The sequence below is a fragment of the Seriola lalandi genome, unplaced genomic scaffold (assembly GCF_002814215.2).
Source record: "Seriola lalandi dorsalis isolate HSWRI2012SDOR001 ecotype SW California unplaced genomic scaffold, Sedor1 jcf7180002054917, whole genome shotgun sequence".
Classification (NCBI taxonomy): domain Eukaryota; kingdom Metazoa; phylum Chordata; class Actinopteri; order Carangiformes; family Carangidae; genus Seriola; species Seriola lalandi.
Window position 1 is genome coordinate 1,101,337 of NW_019525469.1, and position 21,172 is coordinate 1,122,508.

A 21,172-nucleotide genomic window follows, 5' to 3' on the forward strand; every position below is an offset into this window, starting at 1 on the left:
GTTGTGATGAAGCACAGACACTGGTGGAAGAAGTATTCAGATATTTTCCTTTAGTAAAAGTAAAAATACTATTTAATCCAAAAATACTTAATGTCCTTGTCATTGTAGCAGAGATAGGTGTATTTTCCTCTTTGCCATAATTATGAATCCTAACAGGCAACATTAACGTCCATGTTTGTTTGATTTGTCTGCTATTGTTAGACATCTATTAAGCCTAATAAAGGCAAGTTTGATTGTCTGAATTCAAATGACACATAAAGCAATTTAAACTAGGTGACTTTGTAGCCTTTGTATTTGATTATATTGCTGCAGGTACACATCAGGTTATATCATGTCAGGTGTTACATTAACATGCCAGGTAGGGTTAGGTCCAGAATTTAATTAGATGTGGCTTATTGTGTGTAAAAGGTCAGTCTAGTACTGAGCTTTCTAGGTACCAGTGTGCAAAACTGCACCTTTGCAGGGCTAATGGCGGAATCTAAGCTTTCTGTTTGAGAGGTGTATGAGACTTTGTGTAAGTGTGTGATAAAATATAACTGAACTTGCTTTGTCAAGGTGTGTGGCGTAATTAGGTGATGATTTAAATGATAAACAGCTGCAAGAAGTGACTTGAAATAAATGTATTTCAAGGTGAACCTTGGTGGCCTGGCCGCAGCTGACATCTTTTGCATTTTAAGGGGGACGATTAGGTTGTAATATTCAAGTTTAAAAATTTTAAATTGATTCTTAATGTTCCGGTTTGACTTGCACATCTGTCTCTGTGCACTGCCTGCAGACACACACAGGTGGCGATCGCAGTCTGATTAAAACTGCCCACAGTCTGGTTCATTCACACATTTTGTGCTCTCAGGAAGGAAACATCTTTCTGACTCGCATTGGCGTGTTACAATTCAATGACGTCATCAAGTTGCCGTCCTGAACTTTTTACTTTTTCTTATGCCATTTAAAGTTTCTTCCTTGTTCTCCTTTGTACAGAGGGAGAGAGAGAGTGAGAGAGAGAGAGAGAGAGAGAGGTGCATAATTACTTACTGTTAAATCATTAACTAACAAGGGTTAAACATAGAGACAGAACTGAAACACACAGACACAGAGGTAAAGAGAGAACTAAGAGAGAGAGAGAGAGAGCGAGAGGTTAATTTCAATTTCAGTATTGACTGATCAGACTGCAGTCACAGCTCTGACAGAGTCAGCGGAGGTTGGCTCAGGTGCTGGATGTTTTCTGATGTTTGCTGGATATTTGATGCGACATGGAGCTGCTGCCCTCTCTGCTGTCCACCCTCAGGACACTGGATCCCGCCACTCTGGATCAGGAGTACAGCGTGAGTGTGTGTTTTCGTATACCTCTGTCTGCGTGAAAATCCCATTTTAGAGCTTTATATCATCACTGTTAGGAGGTTTCAGCAAAGCACAGGTTTAAATATAGGTTTAGGTTGTGGTTAAGATGATTTTAGGGTCAGGACTCATCATGTTCTCAGTGTCGCAGAGCAGCGCTAAGACCAACATGATGATATTTGACAAAAATATTTCATAAAACAAGAAAAAGTTTGAGTAACTGTAGGTCAGATTTGAGGGTTGAGCTTGGCACTGATGGTACTTCTGTGTGTCACACACTTCACTCATATAACATACAAGGCTCTGTGTGTTGTAGCCTCTTATGTTACACTACTTTTCATCTGCGTATATCTGCATGTGTCTCTCCACTTGTTTTCTGTGGATTATTAACTCACCCAGTGTTTCTTCGGCCAGTCTTTTCCTGTTACACACACACACACACACACATACACACACACACACACTGTTGAGAAAAAGACTTTTACTTTCCTGGAAAACCCTGCTGGTGTTTGCGTCTGTGTGGTAACTATTTACATGAGCTGCGGCTTTAATCTGATAAATTGAACTGACTGAGTGACATAAGGCTGCTTTGTGTAAAACATGCAAAGCTAAACAAAGTCTGTGAGAAAGGTGTGAATGCTTTTTTTATTAGACACTATATGACTCAGACCTGTGACACTTTCAACTTTTTCTTTTCCAAAACCATTGATTCCATAATTAATTCTCTCCTTCTAGTCAAAAAACTAAAGCCTCTCCTATTATTCTTGGGCATCTGCGATGCCTCTGTATACTAAGCCCCTCTGTCTCACTGACCCACTCATTCTGCACATTAAAGGACGCAACTGCCAAATTCAAGCCTTCGTCAAGTCCTCTGGATGTTATGAGGTTTATAACAGTGTCGGTTCCACAGTTGTGTCCGTTGTTAACAGCTCTCTGTCTGCCTGCTCTGTTCCCTCCTGTCTTAAACATGCAGTGGTGCATCCTCTTTTCTTGACCCTCTTGATTTTAAAATTATTAGACCCATGTCCAAGCTACCACTTTTATCTAAAGGTTTAGAGAAGGTTGGTAATTTCATGAATAATAATAAAATCTTTGATAAATTTCAATTGAGTTTCCGTTCACATCAAAATACTGCAACTTCCCTCATAAAAATTACTGATGATTTTTTACTTTTGGTTTAGTTTTTAACCCTACTTGGTCTCAGCTCATGAGCTTTCACTCATTCTGTTTTATTTAATTGCCTTGAAAAGTGGGCTGGTGTCAGGGATACTGCCTTAGACTGGTTCAAATCCTCCTCAGTGATGCCTCCTCCTCCTCCTCCTCAGCAGCCCTGCTGACCTGTGGTGTTCCCCAAGGCTCCATCCTTGGCCCCCTCCTGCTCTGGGTATATATATATGCTGCTACTGGGACACAGCAGTCAATATCAATGTTATGTAAAAGAAAAAAAGAAAAAACACAAGTTACAAAAATCATTCAATCATGTTTTTATCAACCGGGAAGCATCTCAAAGATCAGGTCGTTGATCTTGAGAAAGTCATACACGCTTCTATATTGTCTCAGTTATTTATCATTACCCAAAAATTGTTGAGCTGTGTGTTGTTGAGCTTTTTGCTCTGTGTTGTTCACCACTTTAGTGAAAATAAATGATAATGTTATTGTCTTGGACAGTCACCTCCACATCCATCCATCCATCCATCCATCCATCCATCCATCCATCCATCCATCCATCCACCAATCCATCCATTCATCGATCAACTTTTTGTCACTGAATGAATGAACAAATATTTTTTGTGTCATTCAGTTAAGGGTGGCCTGCCCACATGGGCTTACACTGTTCACACATGCCAAAGACATCACATCAGATATAAACTAAATCAAAATGAGTGAGTAGGTTTGAACTTGGTGTGCAGGTCGTTTAAGGTCACCGCCTCTTTTAGCAGTTAACTGCATGCTAAAGCTAAGCTAACCACGACTAAACTACCTGAAAATACACTTTAAAACATGGCGGAGGTTTAAGCACAGTTGACATTTGCTCTTTGTTGTCAGTAAATATGAGAGAAGAAACAGAATGGACAAGACGACCGTATTAGGTGGAGTTATTCAGTCTGGAGTCAGAAAACAAAATGTGCATCTATGTACGTGGGTGTGAGCTTCAGCAAACTGTAACTATCACCCTGTAATACTGCAAAACTGTGAGGTAAAAGATTACAAGGTTCTCAGCACTGATGTGTCCTGCTTTTGTTTTGTTATCACTCTTTTTTTTCTGTGACTCTCAGTTATACTGTAGATGTGTGAAGCCCATTGAGGTGCCAGCTGTGTTCACACTGTTCTCAGTGTCTGTCATTAACACTGATTCAACCTTCTCTAAGGATTCAGTGCTTCCCCTCATTGTTTCGTCCACCTCACACAAAACAACTCAGCTTATTGTCATACCAAAGACAGTTAGAGTTTCTGATTTTGTATAATATAATAACTTTTTTATAGTTAGTTAGAAATATGATAAAGGACAGTGGGTTTGGGTGTTTGTTGGTTAGTTAATATTGAATTTAAACAGATTGTCTCACTGAGGTAATGATCTCTTTTAAGACACACCATTCTCCATATTACCATAAAGTGCAGAAATAATTATAAACATAGACTGTACAATGGACTACTGAAGAAGAAAAGCAAAACGTGTTTCTGTACAGAAATACCAATTTATCTTTTTCTTGGTCGCAAGGTGTTTCACATGGCTCTAGTTTTCAATATTACCGAAGTTTATGCCAGCTGCACCATTGTATTATTGCTTATAGAAACAGTGAATAGAAAAGGACCGATAATAGAGCTTTGTGGAACACCCACACTAAGTAGAACCATTTGAAACTGCTTTTGGGGTTCTTTGTGAATGGGCAATCATAAAACAGCCTACTGGACTGTTCAACAGGAGATTTAGTAAAATATTATAATCAAGTTGCCATCCTCATGGAGCTCAAATTTTAACCTAAATTCACAAAATCAGCAAAATAAAATGCCATTAATCCTTGTTCCCATCCACTACTGTTATGTGAAAGTTATTATCACTAAGTGACTCCTGTGTGATGTGGATGAAGTTGAGAATGATATTCATTTTAAATTCTACTGTCTATTCTAGAATGATCTTCGACTTACACTTTTCCACAGTGTATCACAGTATATGTTTATATGGCATATAAAGACATTTGATATCTCTCAGTTTTTGTTAAATGTCTGTCATCAGCATGTGAGAGTGTTGTATATTTAAAGCAAACGATGGGACCTGGACAGGAAGAGAAACCCCACAACACATAAACGGTTCAAAAATTGATTCAAAACTTATTTAACAAGAGGCTCTGAATAGACATGTGGCTGAATAGAGGTAAGAAACAGGTAGAAATAACCTGCAGGGTCCAACATGTCACACAAACACATACATACTGTTTTACAGAGGAAGTGTCTACGTGTCATTAGTGGCCAAACATTCTGTATCTCTTAAAAAGCAGCTTTGAAAGTAGTTGAAAGCTCTGAGAGAAAGCTAGTGAGTGAACACTTACTATTTTTCTTTTTAAAGATTATTTTTTGGCATTTCTGCTTTATTTTCTTTTATAGCGATAGTAGAGATAGACATAGACGAAAGACGAAAGTTAGGGGAGCGAGAAGTGCAAGAACATGCAGCAAAAGGCCCGGGCTGGACTCAAACCTGGGCCACTGCGGTAAGGATTCAGCCTTCGCACACGCTACCCTCTCTACCAAGTGAGCTACCAGACCTCCCCCAACAGCTACTTTTATTACTGTTTCTTACAGATTTCTTCTCAGAAACCAACTTTCATACTCGCAAAAACATGTTTCATTTACTTTATCCAGTGTTGGAACAGAAGACATTTTTAATAACATCTAAAGTGCTATGAAACAACTGGAAATATTACTTAAAACATTTAAAAAAAACTTTAACCTCCTGACCAGAAGTGACCCACAATCAGACTTTTTAATGAGAGACCGACAATCTGATCTAGGATCAGATTTCAGATTTTGATGTGTGCGCACTGGACCTACAGCAGCCAGACTGGGAATCAAAGGTTATTGTGTCATACAACAACCATAGGAATAAATGATGCACACAGAACACCTGATTTGTGTGTTTTAATGGCTTATGTTTAGTTGTGTTGCTCAGAGGACCACACTCTACACACACATATATATTAATTTTTAAAACTTCTGACATGACAGCAAGATTAATGATAACTGTCTCTCTCTGCTTTTTAAATTCAGATTTATAAAGTGAGAAGACTGAACGGTCTTTGACTTATTTTAAATCATATGTTCATCATTTCTCCTTGCCTGCTGCACTGAAGTCTGTTGTCTGAGTGCACACGTCCCACATTACATAATTATCATTTCCTGTTTCCTACAACTGTCACTTTTCAGACGATGTAACAAACTGAGGAGTTTATTTAATGTCAATAACACAACAGGTGCTTTGTTTTATAGAAACATGGGTTTTTACACCTTCTGTGTAGCTGTCATGGAGGTAATAAATAGAGTTTGGTTCACATCAGACACACTTGTATGTGTGTTTTAAGATGGGTCTGCAGGCTGGCTGTTTGTTCCTGTGTGGCATTGAAGGTTAGTTAGTCAATAATCCTGCTTCCTCATTCTCTCCCAGGTTGGTTCATTATTAACTCAACAGAGCAGCTTCCTTGTTGTTGTTCCTGAAATGGCTCATCCAGTAAAAGTGTTGAGACTGAAACACGGCACTGAGATCCTGCTGAGCCTCAGACTCATCTCAGCTTTCAGTAAAAGTGATGATTCTCCATATTTCTTTTCTCTTGAGCCAGCACTGAACTTCTCATCAGGTCATCTGAGCCACAGAGTTCGAGTGTTTATTATTAAAAGACATCAGTAATACTCACTGTGTCACCAGGTGACATGTTCCTTCATCACTATTAACACACAAAGTTTATTTGACTCAGTCACACACACCGTCCTGTTGCCCCAAACACTCACTACAGCACCAAATGTGGATTAATCCGCTGGTGAAAATAGTCCCCACAAATCCTCTAATCTGAACTAACAGGTTGTTTTTTTCAAACCGCTGATTCGACCCATTGGAGTGTCTCCTGAAGTAGTGCCCCTATGGCAGCAGGTGAACCAACTTGTCATGGTTATAATAATAAGTATACAAGCGGACTGTACCAAGAGCGACATACCTACCTTTGTTGCCATGTTTACTATAATAACAGTAATGGCTTGGTTAGATTTAGGAAAAGATCGTGATTTGGGTTAAAATAAGTACTTCCTGAACATTTGATGATGTTTGTTGTCATGGTTACAGCAATAACAACAAACGGTCATGGATGATAGAAACAACATCAACTGCTACTTTCACATGGGAATCGAACACCGCTCTCCTGTATCATATCCATCCATCCACCATAACCTCCTCCTGACATGGACTTTGTCTCTCTTTAAACTACGTCTCCGCACTTTCCCTTTGCTGTCATAATTACTACGACCACTAGATGTCGCTTAGCAATAAAATGTAACTATGGGACATAATAACCTGCAGCACAAATGACCTATGTGCTCGTTTTTTATGGGAGATGTTTTTAAAGATGAACTTACATACAGAGTTGCCATGATGCTCAGAAAAATGAGTGTGTTATTTTGTTGACTAATGATGGCAGATGAAGGTCACAGTCAAAGACAATAAGTCACAGTCATGTTACAGTCATGTAGAATAGATGTATCCTAAATAACAAACACACAGGCGAACAACTTTAAATTTTCCTCTTCTGCAGTGTTTTATTTGAAGTGTTGATCCATAAGAAGATGAGGCTCTGAGCCTCTCTTCTGATTGGCTGACTGTTTTCTGAGCGACCCAATAAAAATATAGCAGATTTCAGGTAAACACTCTGAGAAACCAAATCCTGCAAGGTTGGATGGTGGGTCCTGGTGGGCGGGGCTTAGGATGTGGCTGAGGGCAGTGACCAATTTGTTGTGACATCACAAAGTTACAGAAGTCCTGACAGCTCAGTTTAGGGCTCAGTTTCTGAATACAGGCTGTGTGCATTTCTTCTTCTTCAATGACATTATGAGGAGGGGGAATCTTGTTCAACACAAAAACCAATAAATAAATAAATAAATGAAGGGATACATACAAGATAAAGTCTTTTCTCAGGGGCACTGTGACTGTGTGGTGCTTCAACTACAGAGTATGACTGACCACCAGCTCCTGCCAGCGAGCAACTAAAACAGGAAACAGGTCAATTGACTGATCACACAATAACACACTGTGGTTTTCACAGTGTGTTAGTGCATGATCACTCAAAGTGTGTCTGTGCATACACATGAAGACAAAGACAGTGTGAAATGTGTCAAAATGAGGATGTTTCTAAAGCAACAGAGGTCGGTGGAGTTCTGCTCTTCTGTTCTGTTCAGACATTATCACTGGCATTAACCTGGTTCCAGGTCACACTGGCTTATGTGTGATGCAGGTTCACATCCACAGGAAGCTGCTCTGCTGTGGTTGGAAATAAATGGTCAGTGGGCAGCCAGAGGAAGTGGCAGAGGCCTTTGAAGGCATCAGATCATAATTTCAGGGTACTGTCGTGGACGTCATGGATGAATCATCAGAAACATGTTCATCAACATGTTCAAAAATATTCTGCACCATGTTATATACCACAGAAGAAGAGGAGATCTTTTAGATAATCACTGGCAATCAGAACTCTCACTATATTATAAGTGAACATCTGATGTGTACTTACAGGTTCACTGTCTGTCTTGTAAATATGTGTATACACACACATCATCTTGCAGGCTTGTCTTTTCTTTCCTATTAATGAAATAATCTCTTTGCACCAAATTTTAAATATATATATAATATATATATATTAAAGATTGTTTGATTGATTTATCTTGGGCCTTCTGACTGTGCAGGTCAATAATGACTTAATCAGTGAAATTAATGAGTCAAACCCAATTTGTATAGATCATTGCTGAATCCTCTATTCATGCGTTGTATGGAAGTGTCAGGCAGCTGTACCCTTCAGCCTGGAAACCACCAATATACAGTCTGAAGCTGTTCTTTGTTTTGTTTTGTTTTGATAGACTGAGTGCACCTTCGCTTCCTGCACAGAAACTAAATGCCATCTAAACCTGCATAAAATAAGTCATGTCTGAAAGTTGTTCCTCTTTACAGCCCAAACAACTTTTACCATTACTGCTCTTCCCGTGGCAGATAAACCTGCTTTATCTTCTTCCTCTAATCAAACTCTCTGTTTTCTTCGTACGTCCAACTTCAGCTTCAGCTTCAGCTTCAATGTTTGTTTTGAATTTGTTCCTCCATCATGATCTTTTCCTAATTCCTCCTATCCTCCTTGACTGTGATAGATAGTTCATTGTCATCAGAGGCCTGTTCATAAGCACCTTTTAATACGGCCATTATCACACCTGTATCTGAGGTGGCTGTCCACGTAATTACATTTCAGCTGCTTCACTACACATACTTTTCTCTGTTTGTCACCTGATTTTTATTTTTTTTTTTAAACAACGTGGTTTCTCCAAAGTTCACCTGAAGTCCTCAACCTCAATATCAGAGCAACTGTTATTGTCCACCCAACAGCAAGAGAGGAAGGGGCCCCTGCTAATAGTGTTGGGGCCCTGGGTACTTGGTTAGTTCCACTACCCCCCTCATTACTACACACCTTATCACTATGTTTTTATTTATCATATCATGTAAGATATGTCCTAGAAATCTGTTGTATACACTAACTGTGTGTGTGTATGTGTGCGTGTGTGACAGGTGGTGCGTTCGAAGACCTTGTCGTTGAAGAGAGATCTGGGTTTGACCACTGAGGTCGGAGCTCTGAAGGAAAACATCAAGAAGAACAGATACAAAGACATCCTGCCATGTACATGCACGCTGCCTTCTCTGTGTCCTCGCTTCCTTTCCTCATTCCTTCCCTCTGCCCCCCTTGTGTCCTTCCTGTCTCATCTTCAAATTTAAGATGATCTGCTACTATAAACAGAGGGAATGATTTTGTGTGTGTGTGTGTGTCTGTGTGTGTGTCTGTGTGTGTGTGTGTGTGTGTGTGTGTGTGTGTGTGTAGATGACCAGTCTCGGGTGGTGTTGTCTCTGCTGACCTCAGACTCTGACTCTGATTACATCAACGCGAGTTTCATCAAGGTAATGACTACTCCTTTTCCCTCTTCTTCGTGTCTTCATCTAATGAGGAACAACAAGAAAATAAACAAAAATACAGTGTTGAGAAAATAATGTGACGACAGATGAGAGAAGTTTCAGTTTAAAGTCTTTCATTTGGCGCAGTATTCAGAAACCATCACAGATTAGCAGCCATGGAGGTCAGCTCTTAGTTCAGTGAGTTACAAAAAAACCTTACAGAAACAACTGTCGGCTGAAAAGGCTGGAAAATGTATTCATTAATTATTAATTTAATTGATCTATTTATTAACTTTCCCTTCACTAAATTGTCTTAGACAAAAACACACTGGTCGTCATCTCTGCTCTCTGCGCTGCTGTGGCTGTAATGCTAGTGTTTCTCCTGCAGGGGCCGTCAGCAGACAACCGGTACATCGCCTGTCAGGGTCCTCTCAGCTCCACTCTGGTTGACTTCTGGAGGATGATCTGGCAGCACGACATCAAGGTCACATAACACACAAGATCAGCCATTACTGTAATGTCCAGTTAATGTCCAGGAATTAGTCTGGGTCTTAAATACACACAAAACAATATACAGTGACTAGAAATTGTTTAATTAGGAAGACTGGCATCAAATCAATAATGTTCATCATGATCAGATGAGATCAGCAAATTTCCCCTCAGGGGGCTCTGACTAATGTCTGACGTGTGTGTGTTTCAGGTGATAGTCATGGCCTGCAGAGAAATAGAGATGGGAAAGGTAAAACAAAACAAAACAAAACTTAAATCAGTAGATCATAATTTCACAAGTATATCACAAAAAGAGAAAACAGTGTCTTTGTACATTATAATTTTGTCTGAGAAATTATTTTGCCTTACATATATATGTGTGTGTGTGTATGTGTGTGTGTGTGTGTGTGTGTGTGTGAGTGAGTGCACAAACGCATGTGTGTGTCTTTCTTGTCTCTATTAACATGAAGTGTGGTGACATTTTGTCTTCTGCAGAAGAAGTGTGAGTGTTACTGGGCTCCAGTTCATCAGTCTGCTACATTTGGAGCGTTCACTGTCCATAGTGTAAGAACACACAGGAGTAATTCATAACAGACTCAACATTAAATCATTTTTTCACTCAAAACACAAAACAAACATTTTGTTTCTTTTAAATGTATTGTTGCTGTGTGTTTCCAGCAGGGGGAGACACATCCCAATGAAGACGTAGTGGTCAGAACTCTGACTGTCACATACCAGCAGGTAAGAGCTTCACATTATGATATACTGTATATATATATATATATATATATATATATATATATATATATATATATAATATATAATATATTATAATATAATATTATATTATATTATATTAAGCTCTGACCTTTGTTCTTCATCCACAGGACTATCAGTGGTAGAATGTAACTATAGTACATTGACTCCATTACTATACTTTTTACTTCAGTTTGAGGGTACTTGTATATCCTGCTTGTTTATGAGTCATACTTCCAAGAACTTAAAGAATAAACCCCCTCTCCTCCATCTTCATCCTCCTCCTCCTCCTCCTCCTCCTCCTCCAGGACAGCCGTTCAGTGATTCAGTATCAGTTCCTGTCATGGCCGGATCACGACGTTCCGTACGAGTCTGCAGGAATCGTGGACCTGCTGGAGGGAGTCAGAAACAGCCAGAGAACACACACCTCACCTCTGCTGGTACACTGCAGGTACACACACATACACACACACACACACACACACACACACACACACACACAGAAACACACTCCCTCTGCCTCTAAACGGCTGCTAATTCCACATCATTACTGAAACTTGTTTTTGCCAGCGGTACAGATCGCAGGTCAGATGGTCATTAACATGCAACAGGCCATATCACACATATGGCAGCTTATCACACACACACACACACAAACACACACACTCACACACATACACACACACCCTCACACACATACACACACACACACACACACACACACACACACACACACACACACATACGCCCACAGACAGAAAGCAGGAGGTTGTGAATATGCAGCAGGTAACACCTGCTAACGATGGCACAGTTAACATGCAGGCTGCATCTGTTCGTGTGTGTGTATGTGCGTGTGCGTGTGTGTGTGTGTGTGTGTGTGTGTGTGTGTGTGTGTGTTTGTGTGTGTGTTACAGTGCGGGCTGTGGGAGGACAGGAGTCATCTGTGCTCTTGACTACATCCATGACCTGCTGGTTACCAAGGTAACACATGATAACACAACACGTGACCACCTCAGTGTTGAGGCGGATGAAGAGAATCACTTCAGTCAGTTCTTGTTCTACACTTGTAGAAGTTAAAGCGGTGATCTCCCATTGACACCAGCCATCATGAATAAATAGATTTTTACTGATTATCAATTAATGGTCGTTCTGCACATTCTCTTACAAACTGAAGAGTTATTGTTCATGCGACAGCGCTCAGTGTGTCAGTGTGTCAGTGTGTCTGTGTGTCTGTGTGTCTGTGTTGTCCCGTCTGTAGCAGCACACAACAGACTTCAGCATCATGGAGATCGTCCTGGAGCTGAGGCGGCAGAGACCCTCTGCTGTCCAAACTAAAGTAGGTAGTTTCACAGTGTGAAGACCTTGTGTGAACAATCCTGACGCCAGACCAAACCTGCATGACTTTTTCTTTTTTTTACGTACAATGACAATGTTTAAAGACACAAAAAAAACCACAAACAGACACAAAATCACACAAAAATAAATTCGACCTGAGACACTTAACATCAGATTTTTTGTTGTCAGCAGTTGTGGATACACAGCAGGGCCAGCCCTATAAATGTGAATGTCTGTGACTGACTGACCGACTGACTGATAGAGTTGAGTGATTGAGTTACGCCATTGGTTGGCTGGCTGACTGTTGCAGTTTCCCCCTTGGCTCTTTCTCTTTCAAAATGAATTGGCACAAACAGTTTGTATCAGGGGGTGTTTAGTTTCACTGTTGATAACTTAACGCATTTGTCACTAGATTCACAGACTTTAACAAAAAAAAAAAAACACCTAGTGACAAATCTAGTGATGTTTTGGACAAACCTTAGCTACTTCCATAGAAGAGAGTCTCCGGTCCTGCCCTCTCTCTCTGTGTCTATTAGATATTGTGTCTCTTCTAACTTTCTTTCTGAGTGAGGATTTTCCAGTAAATACAGCTGAAATCGCAGCTTGTCTTGTCTTTAACTGACGACATTGTGGTAATAAAATCAGGATTTTAGCTGTAGCTTGGAGCAACAGAAACAGAAAACATGTCAATGAGAACTGCTTTATTGTGAATTCAGCTGTATTAAAATACTTTATATGTGAGCACAGAGATGAGGAGAGAAGCAAACAGATAAAGAGCTGAAACCAGCTGAGACTAGCCTGAATGATAATACAACGCAATGTTTACTGTGGCTTCACAACAGTTTTCAACTATGCCCTCAATTTCATACTTTGACCATACAGGGTCCACAAATACTGTATACTAGGTACTAGGTTTTGACCTGGTCTTGCTTGTAACACACCTATACACACACACACACACACACACACACACACACACACACACACACTCAAACCTTGGTACACTACATGAAGAACTCTGCTGTCAAATATTATCTTGTTCCTCCTTATAACTAAATACACAGATCACTGAATCAGTTGGGGTCACTTACACAGAACTTCACACTTCATTTTCTTGAAACAGAGCAGACCAGGTGACCAGCTTCACTCAGGGAATTTTAAAAAAAACTCCAGAGTCTGATAATAACACAGAGATATTCATCTCTCTGTTTACTCCTTTGCAGGATCAGTATCAGTTCATCTTCACGGCCGTTGCCTGTATGCTCGAACGAGTCCTTCAGCCCAGCAGTCAACAGTTCTACTATAACATGTCTGAGGTAAAAACACAAGGGAAGTCATGTTCCACATCACTATGAAGTGTTCATAAACAACATATGTTGGAATCAGTGGAGGAGGAAGTAGACAAAGCGCAGCTTCGGTAAGGGGAAGTGATTAGTAAAACTGACTTCCTGTATGAAAATCCAGTGCAGCCGACAGTTTGACATTAGGTTGTTCAGCACAGACAGAGCAGTGTCTGCTGATGAGTGTTTAAAAGGAAGAAATCGACTGAAACAAACTAATGGACAACACCTGCTGACAGGTAGGTTCACTCTAACACAAAACTATAACCATATAAACACCATATTCTTTTGCAGACACTCACTTGGCCAGGGATCTCTAGATTCTGTTAATTCTCACTCTGATGAATCTTTTAATTATTTTATTTATGTCATTGATTCAGTTGTGTATTAACACTGAGTCTGAACAATTGCTGCTTCTCACTCTTTATGTTTGTTAGAACCAGGTCTCAAGCTCAGTGAGAGGATCCAATCGCATATTACTCTCGAAAAAGGAAACACAGAAACTTAGAAACACATGTGTTCTCTGTTCTATTCAGTTCTCCTTTGTTTGAACTCAACATTGTGAAATGCAAAAATGTATTTATGAGTCTTTAAAGGCGCAAACTGATTAAAAAATTGATTTGTAAAGGGTGTATAAGCTGCAATTAATGGAATTAATTAAATTATTAAACGTAACTAATATTATTTACTTTTTAATTTACTTATTATTTATAGATCGGTTATAAGACATTAATAAGAGACACCGCTGTATTACTAGGTTGTGGAAAATTCATCTCCTGCAGACACTTTTATCTCTTTAAACGAGCTATTTGTAAGATTTGCTATTTCTACATAGCTAACGTTAGCTTAACTATAGAATCAACAGCTGTTCAGTCTTCCCAAGAGCTTCAGTCATCATTGTGTTTACAATACAAGAGGTTATACTTCATCTTCTGAGAAGCTACTTCTTCAGACTGGACACTACTGTGACTCGGTATTGGAAAGTGACAAGACTAACCCTATCCTTAATTAGCATGCTTCAGAAGAAAAAAGGAAGTGTTAGAAATAGAAGCAAGTCAAGGGGGTTTTTCTTCCACCTCTGGAGACAGCTGTTGGTGAGTAAAGAAATTAAGTTTGATACACACATTTCTTCTAGACTAGTAAGTAAACAGCTGTTAATGCTAATGTTAAGCTAAGGTTAGCTATGTAGCAATAGCAAAACTTACAGATAGCTCCTTTAAATTCATAGGGAGAAAACATCTGCAGGACATCTGGAGCTAAAAATGTTTATAAAATGATTATTAACATGAGTTGTTAAAAGGTCAAGCAAATTGTTGTTATAAATGATTAACAAACTGTTAGTTACAGCTTATAAACCCTTCATTTATTTATTTATATTGCTCTTCCTAAATCAATGTTACAAAGTATTTTGTACAAAACCAGGAAGAAGCCACTGACAGTAAAAAGTTACTGAAACGTAAACCAGGCTGTGGTTATGGCAGTAAACACACTGTGACCTGATCTGTCAGTGAAGTTGTGGTGTAGACTCATGTGATGAATCAGCTCGTAAAATTGACAGCGGTTAGAGCAACAAAGTTAAACAACAATCACTGTGTGAGCGCAGAGGAAACAGACTATAAGCATCTATATCCTTCAAGCCAACCCATAATCTAGTGTCATCTCTTCTAGTGTCATCTCTTACGCCGGGAACACACTGCCCGCATTGTTTGTAGACTCGTCCAGTACAACTGTGAATCCTGGGGATAATCTTCTGACAAATTCACCATCATTTTAATTTCCACAGTCATAGTTTATTATTTTGTACAAACATTTGAACCCAACTGCTGTTAGAAAGCAGGTTTCACCAAGAGTTTAGACTTTTCATACCCATACACATGAAATGAAATTTGACACTGGTTCATATCATATCCACCAAAATATCGAAGATGATCCCAATAAAAACCGATAGGAGGCCAATTAAAATATTTATTTATTGTATTCATATGAACTTGTATAACATCAGTCTGGAACAATGGAAGTAAAATCCCATTTAACCTTAACTACTGCTTTCTGTTTGTTCACCAGCCGCAGAAACCAGACAACAAGACTACAGCAGCACCTGCTTCTTGCACCAAGAGGTACATCTATCTATCTATCTATCTATCTATCTATCTATCTATCTATCTATCTATCTATCTATCTATCTATCTATCTATCTATCTATCTATCTATCTATCTATCTATCTATCTACATGTATCTATCTATCTCATCTGTTTCACCCTAAGGTGTTAAACTAACACCCTCCTTACCCTCCATTCCCATATGTTACCATGGCAAACGAGCGGAGTGAAGGCAGAGGAGAGGAAAAGAGGGTTTAGAAAAGAGGAGAAATGAGAGAGAAGAGGCGGGAAAATGTGAGAAAATAGAGAAAAAATTAGGAGAAAAGTGATGGAAAGAGGGATTAATAAAAATAAAACAAAATAGGAAAAAGGGGAGAGGAGAGGAGGAAACAAGAAACAAAAGGAAACCAGAGAAGAGGAGATTGGTAATATTAAAAACAAACCAGATACCAACCAGTAACCAGTCAGCCTATCCAGTTAGGCCGGTGGTTACTATCAGTGTAACCATGATGACTGCAGTCACATGGCCAGAGCAGGAAGTTCAGAGCTGAGTGACTTCCTGCTGAGTTGTAAACATGTAGCAGCAGCAGCAGCAGCAGTGTGTGACAATTTCCCACCCATCTCAAAACGTAATGCATGATGGTACCTGTAGTCAATTCCATACTACAACTGTATACAGGAAGCACACACTCAGTGTCACAGTGTACAGTTACAAGTCACAGATCTCAGCATGCTGTACAGTCTGTTAAAGTAAAGGCAAACTCAAAAATCAGGGTTTATCAGTGCTGTGTCACATCTGGTAAGGTGTGTGTCAGTGTAACAGTGTGGAGGATGATCTGAGTCTGAGCTGTTGGTCGCACGCACGCACGCACACACACGCACACACACACACACACACACACGCATACAATTACAGCTAATTTGTATAGAAACATATCTGCGATCAGATCATGTTTCCTATAACCAAGTGCTCACAGCGCTGCAGGTTCAGTCATAGTGAAAAATCCTGCTATAGTTTTATACAGAAAAACTTCAAAACCTGTTTATTTACATTAAACCTAAACCACCATCTTTCACTTACCTGAACCAAAGAGCTGCTGTTACCTGAACTGCAGACGAGACTCTGGATGTGAACCTGGTCACTGGTGTGACAACCGTCCACTTTAACCACTTCCTGGTGATCTGTGCTGCTGTTAACAAATGTAGCTTAACTCATTAAAAACATGTTCTCTCTGATCATGATGCAATCACATGACTCACATTACTGTAAGACAAATTTGCCGTTTCTCTAGTTTAAGGTGACCACAGGGACATTTTTAGTTCAGCAGTCAATATATCATTAAAGTATCTCATGTTTTCATCTAGGAAATAAAAAAGGTGGACAGTTCCAGTTCATGTATCTTCACCATGGTAATTGTTTTACTGTAATAAACTGTGGTGAAGACCAACTGATTAAAAGAGATCACCAGTTGTAGTCTTTAACACAGCGGGAGTTTTTGACACATCGGTTTCCTGTTAAATTAGGCAAGTATGTGGTTAGCATTAGAAAAAGAGTGATATGATAATAAACTATGGTGAAGGCCGACTGATAAAATTCATTCCTTGCTCTCTTTAATAGTTAAAGATTGACTTAACTATTAGATAAAATACTTTAGCTAACAGTTAATCCCTACAGGTCATATTCCCAATCTACTATTTGTAAAACAAGTTAGAGAGGCATTAGCCCACATTAGCCCCCTCGCACCTGCTCAACAAATAGCATGTTAAATGTGTTAAACTAAAGACAATGCACTATATTTATAGATAACTTGGTAGATTGTATACCTAAAAATCAGATTCCTATCACCTGGTAGTACGATTCCTATGTCCCGTAGCCCCACCCCTGATCCTGACCCTGAGTTACCTTCTAGCTTGTAAAGATGTTTGTGCTGATGTGCATTCACTTGACACTTATTAGTTACTGGTCGAGTTTCACACAGTAGTTTCCACTAAAACCAGACAAGTACATGGTAAGTATGAGACAAAGAGGGATATGAGTGATATGATAGCAAATTCACCTATTCAAAACAGACAGATTGTGATTGATTGATCTGATTAGATATGAAACCATCCTGACGCTCTTTTGTTCTCTGGTTTTAATATTTCCCTTTATATATTAAACTCATGATCAAGATGAAGATCTTTTGTCTGTTTTCACGTGTCAGACCTCAGCTTCTCTTCCGTGTTTATTTTCTACAGTTCCTACTGATGGTAATGGCGCTTGTTTGTGTCAAAGTTTAATGTGTGAAAGTACAGGTTGAATTTCTTAAAAAAATAGTTTCAGTTTTGAGAAATGCTCTCATCTTTTTAAGGGGAGTCAGTTCGGTACAGAGCTGGAGTCACGATTGTGGTTAGCCTCGCTTAGCATAAAGCATGGAAAGTATAAGGCAACAGCTAGCCTGAGTCTGACCACGTTCACCCTTCATCATCGTGAAGCTCACAAATTAACACAGTATGTGTCATTTATTTAATCTGTTTGTAGTTTTAGGGAGAGTGAACTGGTGGAACTGGTGACAGCACCAGTATAAAGAACTGGGATTTGATGGCGGGGTTAGTTAGCTCTGGTTAGCAACTAACATGTATCAATATCTCTCTCTGTCTCTGTCCGTGTACAGATCATCAAAGGTGATTGACATGAATGATACGTATGCTGTGGTCAACAAGTCCAAACACCCCCACCCACCTCCAACAAACCCCGCCTACTCTGCCGTAACACCGCCCAGATCCAGCAGGTAAAGAAACACCTTAAGTTTCTCTAAAAGTTGCATCAGTTTCAGGCCTTTTAGAAGGTCAAACATTTATAGTGTCTCATCATTTTGATTTACACTGAGTTTTTTTAATTTTTTTATTTCCAGGTTTCATCAATGTTTTACTTCTGAATATTTAACCATAATTTTTAAACCCAGTCTCACAGTGAACTGTCTTCCTGCTCCTAGGAGCCTGCCTGCCTCGCACCACTATGATAACGACTCTGCAGGGGCATCAGCAGCTGCTCTCTACAGCGCCGTCAGGCCCCGAGCTAAACCACAAAGCATGCTGCTCTCTACCACGCCCATCTATGACACAGCAACATCAGCCAATCCCAGGCCGGGGGAGGGGCTACTGTCACCACACAACAATGAAGAATATCAACTGGTGGCAGGTAATAGGGGAGAGGAACAGAAGGGTGTCAGATAAATAAGGAAGGGAGGGTGGATGGATGGTTGATAGGTCAGCTAGCTGCAGCGCTACCAGCAGCAGTCAAGTTTGAACAGCGACGAATGAATGGCAGTTTTAAATGGTTGTTATTTACAGTTTAAACACTGCAGAATCAAAAACATCTTCACTGGATATAACTAACAGTCATCTGTTGTTATAGTTACAGTTTATGTTTTTGCTAATTTATGATCATGGCTCATATGTGTCATTTTATCTGACAAATCTATTAGAAAACGTCAATTAGGATGTCAGGATCTCTTTTTGAATCAACAGCTCAGCTGCTCTGTAGTTCACCCATACATGATCATCTTTGCCATGAACATGTAGAGTAATATTAGTATGGATCATTACATTATGGACATGATCTGCTGTAAAGGGTAAATTAGCCAAACTGATTAGCATTTATGAGCTCCACTTTAATGAGCCAGTAGCAGCAGTTTGATCAGATCAGAGACACAGACAGGTGAGCTATAAATACCTGTGAGAGGGTTTAAATATACTGTCAGTTAATGTTTGAGGATTGTTGTGTCTCTGTCATGAAGAACCAGTGTATTAATCTTCAATTATGTTGTCAAATCATCACACTGAAAGAGTTCAGAGTTAAACAATCTAAAAAACAGAGTAAGAGATTGTTTATTATGAGTAAATCTATGATATGCACATTTTAATCATTATGTTTAGTCTCATATTCATATTGATAAGATAAAATGTTAAATATCAGTTTAAAATTGGAGAAGAAATCCCGTGTTAGGCGACTTATGTAAGCAAATAGTTGTGTGTATACATACTTATATGTGTGCATGTGTCCATATGAATTAGTGTTTGGTTATATTGGTGTCTTTGGGTCAGAGATTGGGATGGACAGAGAGAGTGGGAGGAATAACTGAAGGAAGGTAAAAGAGAAAGGAGAGATGGAGAGATGGAGAGAAAGATTAAAAGTAAACAAACTGACTCTTGTCTTTTCCAGTTGAAGGACTTTCACGCACAGACGATGATTATGAAGAATTCTCGTCTTCACCCACAGACGTGTCCAACTTCTGCTCACCTGGAGGCATCGGTCAGTACACCTTTCCTCACCTGTACAGTCTGTCCTCACCTGTACAGTCTCTGCTCACCTGTACAGTCTGTCCTCACCTGTACAGTCTGTCCTCACCTGTACAGTCTCTGCTCACCTGTACAGTCTCTGCTCACCTGTACAGTCTGTCCTCACCTGTACAGTCTGTTCTCACCTGTACACTTGTGTATCTAAATGCATTTGTGTTTTTTTTCAGGCTTTAACTGTCGTATTCAGAAGCCCAGAGGACCCAGAGATCCTCCTGCTGAGTGGAGCCGACTGGAGAGATGAACTGGTCCAACTGGACTCCACTGGTTTACAGTAGATTGATAAGTGCATTAAGGTTAACAGAGTGGACGAGTTTCAGTTGACCTGAAGGGACCTGGACTGTGAGACTTGTTGTTTTGTAAACAACTGACCGTCACCATAATCTGATCCCTGCCTGTAAATATTCCTGGTCTTCGTGTCGTCTTCACATTTGTCTTTGTACTTTATCAATGGTTTTGATAAAGTTTGATTTTCAGTGTGTGTGTGTGTGTGAATTTTATGCCGCTGCTCTGCTGACAGCCGGAGCTGGAGGAGTATTGTTTTCAGGTTGTCTGTCCCCGTACATTGGTGCCATTCTTGTGAACACGATATCTCAGTAACACCTTGCAGAACTTCTTCAGATCATCATTGTTCTAATCAAAGATGTCACAGGTTTAGTTTTTGTTTCCAGTTCTGGTCACAGAGTCTCCTCGTGTTATTCTGAGCTGCAGTGATGAAGAAGAAAAAGCATCATCACTGTCAGGAATCCTGTCAGATTAAAGAATCTGTGTTCAGTTCAAATGTAGCTATAATAGTTGTTATATATTTATTTAGTGTGATAAACTCTCCTCTGTTTGTTAGAAGCTCTGCTCTAAAACCAGACTGGACACATGGACAGACTCAGTGTCAGGTCTGACCACCAGGGGGGAGCAGAGCGACATGAAAACCAGCAGGAGACACAGACAGTCTGTGTGTGTGGGTGTAAGAAAGTGAGATTATGAAGTTACAGTTTCATTTCAGAGACAAAAGGAAATAAAGGCACACACACACATGAACAACCACACACACACACACACACACACACACACACACACACACACTGTCAGGGAGGAAGAAGGTGGTTTCAATTAAACCTCTGGCATGACTGGACAGTGTGTGTGTGTGTGTGTGTGTGTGTGTGTGTGTGTGTGTGTGTGTGTGTGTGTGTGAGAGAGAGAGAGAGAGAGAGAGAGAGACAGAGAGAGAGAGAGAGAGAGACTGTGACATCATCAGATCTGAATCAGGTTACGAAAGATAGTGGTGATTCAGCACACACACACACACACA

The 21,172-nt window shown here is 39.8% G+C and overlaps 1 protein-coding gene across 2 annotated transcripts; it reads left to right on the forward strand.

Moving 5' to 3' along the window:
• The first annotated feature begins 1,078 nt into the window (after positions 1 to 1,078).
• ptpn18 (protein tyrosine phosphatase non-receptor type 18) lies at positions 1,079 to 20,345 on the forward strand. Of its 2 annotated transcripts, none has more exons than XM_087169854.1 (16): positions 1,079 to 1,319; positions 9,131 to 9,239; positions 9,438 to 9,514; positions 9,897 to 9,992; positions 10,209 to 10,247; positions 10,493 to 10,561; positions 10,676 to 10,738; positions 11,062 to 11,204; positions 11,668 to 11,734; positions 12,015 to 12,089; positions 13,312 to 13,404; positions 15,493 to 15,545; positions 18,183 to 18,299; positions 18,504 to 18,709; positions 19,733 to 19,822; positions 20,037 to 20,345. In XM_087169854.1, the coding sequence occupies exons 1-16, from the start codon at positions 1,248 to 1,250 to the stop codon at positions 20,108 to 20,110; spliced, it is 1,443 nt and encodes a 480-aa protein (XP_087025980.1). In that variant the 5' UTR covers positions 1,079 to 1,247; the 3' UTR covers positions 20,111 to 20,345. The 2 variants fall into 2 exon arrangements, with proteins under 2 accessions (XP_087025980.1, XP_023286880.1); XM_023431112.2 differs by having other exon boundaries at positions 1,080 to 1,319; positions 12,012 to 12,089.
• Positions 20,346 to 21,172: the final 827 nt, after the last annotated feature.

What these genes read in the sequence shown, in the direction of transcription:
- ptpn18 (XM_023431112.2), top strand. Translation starts at nt 1,248, where the DNA reads ATGGAGCTGCTGCCCTCTCTGCTGTCCACCCTCAGGACACTGGATCCC. An exon ending in TCAACGCGAGTTTCATCAAG is followed by an intron (nt 9,515 to 9,896) that starts GTAATGACTACT and finishes TTTCTCCTGCAG; the next exon opens with GGGCCGTCAGCAGACAACCG. An exon ending in CCTCTGCTGGTACACTGCAG is followed by an intron (nt 11,205 to 11,667) that starts GTACACACACAT and finishes TGTGTGTTACAG; the next exon opens with TGCGGGCTGTGGGAGGACAG.